Genomic DNA, 10438 nt, shown 5'->3' on the forward strand with positions numbered 1-10438 from the left:
TGAAGGGAGGGCCTTCCCACAAACCAATTTGCATGAGATATCAGCGAGGATGAAAGAAAGTGAAGAGCAAAAGTAAAGTCAAATAGATAGTTAGGCTGGTTAAGGGAGAGAGAGACAGAGGTCAAATGATACAGAGATTATTTTATGATTTTAAAAAACGATGTAGAGGTTTTGAGAAAATCTCAGAGAAACAGAGCTGGTTGAGGAAAATGCAAGGTTTAATAGGGTTGGGAATTTTTTTGCCTTTTTTGGACAGGACAATGAAGTAGATAGAGGATGAGATGATAACAAGATCTGGAAAGACCTCGACTCATAGGCCGCCGCATTTGTCATTAGTGAAACTGTAAATAAACCAAGATCTGTGTATTTTACAATCGTAAATGGAATAAAAAACCAGAACCTCGCAATCTGAAAAACCAGTTTATTAAATTTCTTTTTGATTCCCATCTCTTGTTGGAGGTAAGAGGTAAAAACACGACTTTTCAATTAGAGAAGTCTTTCACTTGCTGACGTTTAACTCTTAGTGTTTCTCATACTACCCTTAAGTAATTGTAATAGCAACGCTTGTCTTAGCACTAATAATAGACAGAGGAAGAAGAAACTGTGAGAGCAGTTGTAGGGCGAGAGCTTTGGGTTCGGGGGGTTAGAGAGAGAGAGAGAGTGAGTGAGTGATGGAGAGAAAGAAGGGTGGGCGTCTGGGGGGCAACCGTTGGTGTCTTTGTGATGGAGATGGAGCGGAGTCTCCAGCGCTGAGCTGATAATGACCAACGCTTCTAATAGCATTCAGCCCTCCACCCTTTAACCACCCATGCGGAAAACGGACAGAAAAAGAAAGAGAGAGAGAGAGTGCAGAATGAAGGAAGATATGTCTAAAATATGACGCGGTGTGTCCCGGCTTATTGAAAATGCGCGTGTATGTGTATGTCTCGACGCCCCCTTGAGGAGACATTAAAAGACAATATGTGTGTAGTTTTCGGGCGCACGCACACACAAACACGCTCGCACCAGTCGGCTTACCCTCTTTATCGTGCCGTATTTACGGTGGGCGATGGAGCGTGAAACGCCTTCGGGCTCCCCGGGACCAGATGGGGAAACGCACACACATACGCACACTCCAAAGGCGGCCTTATCAGCAGCGCATTACTGGGATTTATTGATACCCTCGGTAATCACTCTCTTATATCACCTCAAAGAAAAGAAAAATATACAGATTATATGAATGTCTGCGAGAAAGAGTGGGAGGAGGAGACGGCGAGGATGATGGGAAAAAGAAAGAGAGAATGGGGGTCATCATTCACTAGCGAGATGGGAAATGTGAGGTTTGTAATAACAGAACGGATTGAAAGAAAGTGAGTGAAGTCGAGTTATAAACGCTGGTAGTCGGTTGCCCTTCATACACAAGCATACAAAGGCCTGTTTGGCTCTCCTGACTGCATTAGCTTGTCAAACACTAGATACTTTTGTTACAAATGGACTGTTGGCCTCAAGACAGAATACAGAATAGGATTTAAGTTCATTAACCCTTTAGCATTCTTGAAAAAGGCAAAAAAATGCCTAAAAAGGACACTAATTGTACCTGCTGTGTTGAATGTATCTGAAAAAGGTTTGCATTATTTGAATCACAAGAATCTCAGCTTTTCAAAGATATGTGACATGTTTAGCTTTTTGTTTTTGAGTTGTTGTACGTCATGAAATTTTTTGTCAAATAATGCAGTGTTCCTCCTACAGCACATTGGAACGCTAAGGGCTTATGATATATTTAATGATTATTTAATTACCTGTATGTTCTGTATGTTTTTTTTTTTTTTTAGACCACACCAGGACCCATCCGTCAGTCCGGTAATCCAGAGGCCTGCAAAACACCTGCCTATTGTTACAACTGCTCTAAGAAAGGACATTTTGGCTTTGTGAGTTTATTGGCTTGACCACTTCTAACTTCTCCACAAAAATATACCACTGACACAGCATTACTTAATATTACTTACTTTAAGGGATAGTTCATCTAAAAATTAATTAACTCACCCTCATTTACTACTATACACAAAGATATTTTGAGCAATGTTTGTAACCAAAATGTTTTGGGCACCCCATAGTATTTTATTTCCTCTTGCTTCCTGCTTGAATGCAAATATCTTCTTTTGTGTTCAGCAGAAAAAAGAAATGTATACAGGTTTGAAATAACTTGAGAGTGAGTAAATGATGACAGATTTTTTGTGAACTATCCCTTTAAAGGGACTGTAAGTAGGATTTTAAGTATTTTATTAATCAAAATCAAAGTCTTATTCATAAATATGTTCTTATTGGTGTCAAATGACCTCTGTCAATGATTGACTTTTCTTTGTAAGCTTAGAATTTCTTCTCTTTACTTACATTGAACGGGTAAGTTCTAGAAGGCTTCCATGTCGTTCCGCCGTATTGATAAACTATAATAGCAGAGAGAGACAGAAGTACTAGCCTACCAACGCGTTTCTACAATGCGTTTTCATTCAGAAAACGTGAACCAGCTGAAACGGACAAGGAGATCAGTGATAACATAAGGCTACCGTAGTTGCAACACGCATTTGGAAAAGCGAGGCGCTAGAGAGCACTGTTCGTTTGAATGCAAAATACAATTTCACCACTAGATGGGGGAAAATCCTACTTACTGTCCCTTTAAGTTCAGCAACATTGTGAATACCACAGTGTGGTTATTTTTATTTTTATGCTCATTTCATGATCTTTTCTTATCCTTTAACTTGTGTATAAGAGCATTAACACAGGTGATACATTGAATCATAAAAGTTAAGGAGCCGAAAAGCAGCTCATTCTTTTTTTCCCATAGTTTATTTCTATGTCTAAGGTTTATTCAGACCTGTAGATAGATTGCTTTGTTCCAAAACCGGAGGTTAAATGGTTACAATTTAGCAATTTCATTTTGGTTTGGTTCGCACTGGCAATATTTCCAAACAGAGAAGTGTGTGTTAATAAAAGTTGCGTGCGTGTAAACTCTACTTTAATAGGTTTGAGTGCATCTGAAGAATTTGGTTCCAAAACCAGATAACTCAGTTTTTACATTTTTGCTCAAAACATGTTTTTAATTATGTTATTGGGGTGCTTTCCCGGACAGGGATTAGCTTAAGCCAGGACTAGGCCTTAGTTTAATTAGGAAATATAACTAGTTTTAACAAACATGCCTGACTAAAAACATTACGTGTGTGCATTTTGAGGGAAAACAAAGGGCACTGATGTATTTTAAGATATGTCAGTGCAAGTTGTTTTCAGTTTGGACAGCTCTTAAATTCATTTCAGTCTAGGACTAGTCTAATCACTAGGGGTGTGATGAGACACTTAATCCACGAGACAAGACGAAACACGAGATTGGGTTCACGAGAACGAGACGGGACGAGATTTTTTTACACTTTTTAAGAAACCCTCAATGATAAAATAAATGAATAAGAAACTGAAATCACATTATTTTTAAATGTTTAAACTAATCAAGGACTGGCCCTAACAATTATTTTGCTAACTGATAATGAAGTAATTTGTTATTTTGGGGTAATATAAATAGACAGTAGCATTTAAAATTACAAAATAACAAAGATGCAATAATAATTGGTTCAAATAAAGTATTAAAACCAAGTTACATTAAACAACATTTTGTGGCCTATAAATAAAAAGCGTTATGTATGTATTATAAAAAATGCCTGCAGGGGGCGATAGAGGACTCGTCTCGCAGACGCTGTCTTCACTTTCACTTTCACTTTAGACGGAGAGAAACGCTTATTTTTAGTCAAACAATTTCTTTAAATCATGTAAACTCTGTGTGAGGGCTTAATCTGCTGAGACACATCTGACACTGATCAACAGACAAACACAACGTGTCTCAGACTTCACACAAGCTCCCAAACGAACATTATTGGAAACCTAAACAAAAAAGCAAACGCAGTAAAAGACAAATATAAAGGGTCAAACAGAAAGCTGCATCCTCCGGAGGTCGCATATGCAGGCTGCATACGTCATCAAGGTTTATTTCAGATCATTAACTGAGCATTACATTCGCAAGTCATGAGCATATTACAACAAGTTGCGATTAACTAAATAATTAGTAAACTTTATAATTGTTAATAGTCTCTAATAAGACTCAATGCAGTTTAAAAATGCGACCTCCATAGGATGCAGTCTTTTATTTGAGAAACAGCCAGCACCTGCACAAGAAATCTCGCGAGACACATGTAATCTCGCGAAACACATTTAATCTCACGAGATCTCGTCACACCCCTACTAATCACTTTCCGGGAAACTGCCCCATTATGTTTATTTTGTGTGTTTTTTTTTGCTACTTAGTTATGAAGGCTTGAATCAAAACAAACCAACTGCAGTTTGATATTAACTGGAATGCACAATCAAAAAATAAGATTTTGCAAAATAAAATAAAGTTAACTTATTTTTATTTAGTGACTAAAGTACAATACTGTAAATAAATATTGCTGTTCATTATTGTGTTGTTACAGTGGTGACTAAAAAGGTAAGTACCATTCTTGTGTGGAAAACATGCTTTATTCTTAATCAGATTTTCACTACGTTTACTCTTTTCATAAAACATTTAAAATCTTCACAAATGGTTAAATGAATGTGACGGTTCCTTGGATTGGAAAAGTCTGCTTTTTAAACCACTTGAGAGCACTTATATCAACTTAAATATTAAATATTAGCATAAAAAGCTAAAAAAATACAGATTTTTTTAAATCTTTCATTGGTCAACCATATTACCCATACAGTGATTTTTTTATGTTCTGTAATGACCAAATGAAAAAATAAATACTATCTTTTATCTTTATTCTTTTAATTTATTATTGTTATTACCTGTTAATTATGTTTAATGTTACTGTATATGTTGCAGGAATGCTCTGATAGGAGAATGTATAGAGGGACATATCCCACCCTGCCCTTTGTTTCCTATTATGACAATGCACAAGACATCAATTGCCGGGAACACCGACTTAAAAAGAAAGCCAGAGGTTTGTTAAGTTCTTTTGAATTGATTATAGGCTGATTATGGATAAGACTTATGAAAACAAGTACTTTGATATGAACCATGTGACAGAATTTTGTTAAACACTGCTGTACTACTGTATATTTGCTGTGGCTATCACTGTATTACATGACATTATTTTTATATGGGAGCGATACAAAACATGGGAAGTTCAGAAATACAGTGAAATGTTAATCCCAAATATTTTAAGTTCAGTTATTTACAGTTATCGAACAATAAGTGTAGCTTGCTACATTATTAAAAAAAATGCGCCGATGAAAGCTCCAACGTGATGTCATGAGAATGCGTGTGTATTTTTACGTTTCAATGTGGTTGTACCATACGTACATTTACTTACGTTTAAAACACACTAAAAAGTATAATATCGACGTTTTGATAGGACTAATACGTAAATTATTTACGTATTTACAGCTTTAATAATGTACTAATTTGTACGTAAGTTATTCCTATTCATAAATATTAAAATCGCGGGCATTGGCGTTTCTTACTCATATTAATGACAGGTTTTCAGTTATATTTTCGGACTTATTTATTTAAGACAGTTTACCCATTTACCTAATGAAATGATTATGAGAATTTCACAATATTTAACATTTTAAAACTTAAAAATGAATAACATTTCTGTATTTATTTAACTTTTTTTTATATTTAGTTTGTTTGCCATGACACACAAAAACGTGTTTCTCTCCTATGCTGTCTTCTATGCAATACGTTATTATTACTACTGACTAAGTAATAATTACATCGTCATTTTAACTACTTTTGGTTCTGATTTTAATATTCGCAATAAGTAAGTTGTTATGATTACACTTGTCTGTCTGTTATGCTTTTTGTAACAGTAACGTTAAATGATAAACTGTTTTGCGTAGGACTGTAGTGGCTTAAAATATCTTTTGAATGCTATATTGTTACTATTGTTACTAAAATATTCCTAAACATATCTGTCCATTACGTTGCATAAAATAAAAAGAATACATTATGTATTTAAAAATTTTGTATAAAAAGGGTTTGGGTTTAGGGTAAGGTTTGGGGTAGGGTGGTAACATATCACTAAAATGGTTAAAGGGAAATTATACAGCAATTTTTATGGAATGAAAGATACGTAAATGTTTTTTAGCCGTAAAAACGTAATAATGCTACGTTTAAATGTTGTAAATACGTCTACATTGTACGTTTAAGAATCTATTTAAACATACAAAAAAATGTGTTTTTTGTTTTTTAAAGTTACGTGTAAATACTACATATTAACAGTGAGACCAGGCTGATGTATCGACTATCATAACAGTTTCAAATGAATCTCAGCCAGTTATAATTCAGAGTCAGGTCAAGTCCTTTATAAAGTTTTGCTTCAAAACAGCTTTACAGAAGATCCAAGTGCTCTACTGCCATTCATTATGAGTAGTTTATATATAAATGTTTTTCTTCAAATTGATTCTTCAAATTTCTCCAAAAATAACTTCATAATTTAATAGATAAACTGATCAATTGCAGCAAAATAATTTGTGATTTTGGGAATATATATATACATACAGTCTTGTTCAAAATAATAGCAGTACAATGTGACTAACCAGAATAATCAAGGTTTTTAGTATATTTTTTTATTGCTACGTGGCAAACAAGTTACCAGTAGGTTCAGTAGATTCTCAGAAAACAAATGAGACCCAGCATTCATGATATGCACGCTCTTAAGGCTGTGCAATTGGGCAATTAGTTGAATTAGTTGAAAGGGGTGTGTTCAAAAAAATAGCAGTGTGGCATTCAATCACTGAGGTCATCAATTTTGTGAAGAAACAGGTGTGAATCAGGTGGCCCCTATTTAAGGATGAAGCCAACACTTGTTGAACATGCATTTGAAAGCTGAGGAAAATGGGTCGTTCAAGACATTGTTCAGAAGAACAGCGTACTTTGATTAAAAAGTTGATTGGAGAGGGGAAAACCTATAAAGAGGTGCAAAAAATGATAGGCTGTTCAGCTAAAATGATCTCCAATGCCTTAAAATGGAGAGCAAAACCAGAGAGACGTGGAAGAAAACGGAAGACAACCATCAAAATGGATAGAAGAATAACCAGAATGGCAAAGGCTCAGCCAATGATCACCTCCAGGATGATCAAAGACAGTCTTGAGTTACCTGTAAGTACTGTGACAGTTAGAAGACGTCTGTGTGAAGCTAATCTATTTTCAAGAATCCCCCGCAAAGTCCCTCTGTTAAAAAAAAGGCATGTGCAGAAGAGGTTACAATTTGCCAAAGAACACAAAGAGAAAAAATGAGAAATAAAGAGAAATGGAGGAACATTTTGTGGACTGATGAGCGTAAAATTTTTCTTTTTGGGTCCAAGGGCCACAGGCAGTTTGTGAGACAACCCCCAAACTCTGAATTCAAGCCACAGTACACATTGAAGACAGTGAAGCATGGAGCATGATATGGGCACTATGGTGTTGGGCCTATTTATCGCATACCAGGGATCATGGATCAGTTTGCATATGTTAAAATACTTGAAGAGGTCATGTTGCCCTATGCTGAAGAGGACATGCCCTTGAAATGGTTGTTTCAACAAGACAATGACCCAAAACACACTAGTAAACGGGCAAAGTCTTGGTTCCAAACCAACAAAATTAATGTTATGGAGTGGCCAGCCCAATCTCCAGACCTTAATCCAATTGAGAACTTGTGGGGTGATATCAAAAATGCTGTTTCTGAAGCAAAACCAAGAAATGTGAATGAATTGTGGAATGTTGTTAAAGAATCATGGAGTGGAATAACAGCTGAGAGGTGCCACAAGTTGGTTGACTCCATGCCACACAGATGTCAAGCAGTTTTAAAAAACTGTGGTCATACAACTAAATATTAGTTTAGTGATTCACAGGATTGCTAAATCTCAGAAAAAAAAATGTTTGTACAAAATAGTTTTGAGTTTGTAGAGTCAAAGGTAGACACTGCTATTTTTTTGAACACACCCCTTTCAACTAATTGCCCAATTGCACAGCCTTAAGAGCGTGCATTTCATGAGTGCTGGGTCTTGTTTGTTTTCTGAGAATCTACTGAACCTACTGGTAACTTGTTTGCCACGTAGCAATAAAAAATATACTAAAAACCTTGATTATTCTGGTTAGTCACATTGTTCTGCTATTATTTTGAACAAGACTGTATATACAGCCATAGAAAAAAAAGAGACCACTTCAGTTTTGACTTTAATCATTATTTCTAAATGTATTGTGATAATTTTAGTTCATTGTCTATTGAATTTCAACCAAAGCAGACCTTAGGAGTGACATAAAGTCACCCAATAGCAAATGTTAAAGACTGAGGGCATGGCAAGACCCATGAAAGATGTGATATAAAATCAGGTTTATTCCATGAAATTTAAATTTCTGAAATACATGTAAAAACATAAGCATTTTGTTATTGAGAAATTTATTTGAATTTGTTTGAACGGGTTTGTGGTTCTTGCTTGAAATAAAGTGTAACTATAAACTGTTTGTCCACGTGCGGGTGTTTTTTTGGTATTTGGATCATGTTTTCCCCATTTACATTTCTTTGTAAATAAATTCAAATAAAACATTGTTTTTTATTAGGAACTTGACAGAAATGATGTTGGTAGTTAGCAGAATGAAACAAAACTTTTACTTAAACACAAACCTATTAATAGTAAAACCTAAAAATTATCTTTTAAAAACTAGTCTCTTAACTTTTTCCACGCCTTTATATAATGTTACCATGAGAAATGTTTTTGTTATAATACCTCTTGACACTTATTTATATAGACTGCATATTAAGGACATTTGTGATCTCTATTGTATTTTGTTGTCCAAGGATTTAATGTTATATTGTATCTTATGTCATATGTGTCTCTTACAGAACTGCAGGATGCTGGATTGATTTATTTGCCAGATGGTGGTGCTGTTTCATCCACCCCTCAGCCACCACAGAAAAAACAGAAAACCTACCACCAACAGTCCCCGTACAGTACCCCTGCTCAGACAAACAACTCGCACACACCGAAGAGACGCATCGCGCACACGCCGAAACATCAACCGCAACAGTTCACCCACATGAATTTCAATCAGGACCCACAAACACCGGGGAAAGGAGGACAAAACACCCCGCACAGTGCATTCACACCCCATAAACTCAGCAAGAAGAAAGCCAAGAAAAAGAAAAGGAGTTCTTCGGTTATAGTTCTAGACGAAGACGCGGACTTTCCGAGAGGTTGCAGAAACAGCCCTTACGCTAAAGGAGAGGTCACATCACCTTGGGCAGCCAATAAAAACCAAGGTATGCCCTTTGGAATGAGAAAGAACAATAACAAGAATCCAGAGAGCCAAACGAAAAAGAAGGAAAGGATGTGGAGAAAAAGGCAGAAAAAAGCTGCGAAAGATGCCGCCACGCATCTGCCCGACGACCTTTTTCGGATCAAACAAAGGCGAAGCAGATAAATATGCTCGTAAATGTGCGTAAGGGGGCCGTATGTGTGACACATGCTGGTGTTGGCGTGAGTCAGTGAGAAGGTGAATTTTTCAAATGTGTGTCACCACCTACTGGCTACTTTAGGTCTGTTTTGATCCGTCTTCCTCTATCCACATGTTTAAGGGCCTGTTTATTTATAGTTGCAGGAATTCTGGAAAACACTGTAACAAAACAGATGTCAAGGTGCTGCTATGAAATATTGCAACAGACCACCCCTGATTTTAGAGGATTTGAAAGGATTTGAAGGCACGCGCACACAAACCCACTTCACAGATTTTGCAAATAATTGCATGTTCACATTTTTAACTCACTCTGTCTGAAAGTTTGGTGCTGATAGTAAAGATTATAAGAGGGAATCAATTATATCTAATGTCATGGCTGGCTGATTTATTTGATGGTGTGCATATACCAAACTTACTAAAACAATACATAATTTTGAAGCTATTTAATTGAATATTTAACAAATTTCTCGTATTTTAGTAGCGGATGAAGTTTGGCTTTTACATGAAGAGTACAGTACGGATTTTCAATTTTTTTGTGTACATACTGATTTCTGTGACATTGTGAATAAAGCCGGTTTGTTTTGATGTCATGTTTGACGTTCTCATTTACAAAATCTGTCTTAATAATTGTGATTCTCATTAAAAGAACTGTATCAATTCTCAACAACCAAAAAATGCAATATCGAGATTTTTTAAAATAAAAATCATGCAAGATTCATGGCAGTTGTTTCTTTAAAGTTAAGATCTTGACCACTAGATATCATTCTTATCTCTTAACAGAAAGTACTAGCATGGGGCATGCCACACATTTTTTTCCAAAGGTTTGCATATAGTGGTGTGTCCTCAAAGACAGCTTAACTAAAATAATATCCTATTATAGACGGTTTCATGCCTGAACCGAAGTGAACTTCCGATCTGTATTTATTTATCGGCCTGGCT

The 10438-nt window shown here is 35.9% G+C and overlaps 1 protein-coding gene across 1 annotated transcript in view; it reads left to right on the forward strand.

The window, feature by feature from the left end:
- zcchc7 (zinc finger, CCHC domain containing 7) overlaps nt 1-10215 on the forward strand; it is a 68200-nt gene extending 57985 nt beyond the window's left edge. Inside the window, exons 7-9 of the mRNA XM_065254672.1 lie at nt 1812-1907; nt 4880-4997; nt 8889-10215. Of these exons, the coding sequence (XP_065110744.1) occupies nt 1812-1907; nt 4880-4997; nt 8889-9466 (792 nt within the window). The 3' untranslated portion in view covers nt 9467-10215. The remainder of the gene's footprint in view (nt 1-1811; nt 1908-4879; nt 4998-8888) is intronic.
- Nucleotides 10216-10438: the final 223 nt, after the last annotated feature.

Source organism: Paramisgurnus dabryanus, chromosome 4 (assembly GCF_030506205.2).
Source record: "Paramisgurnus dabryanus chromosome 4, PD_genome_1.1, whole genome shotgun sequence".
Taxonomy (NCBI): Eukaryota; Metazoa; Chordata; class Actinopteri; order Cypriniformes; family Cobitidae; genus Paramisgurnus; species Paramisgurnus dabryanus.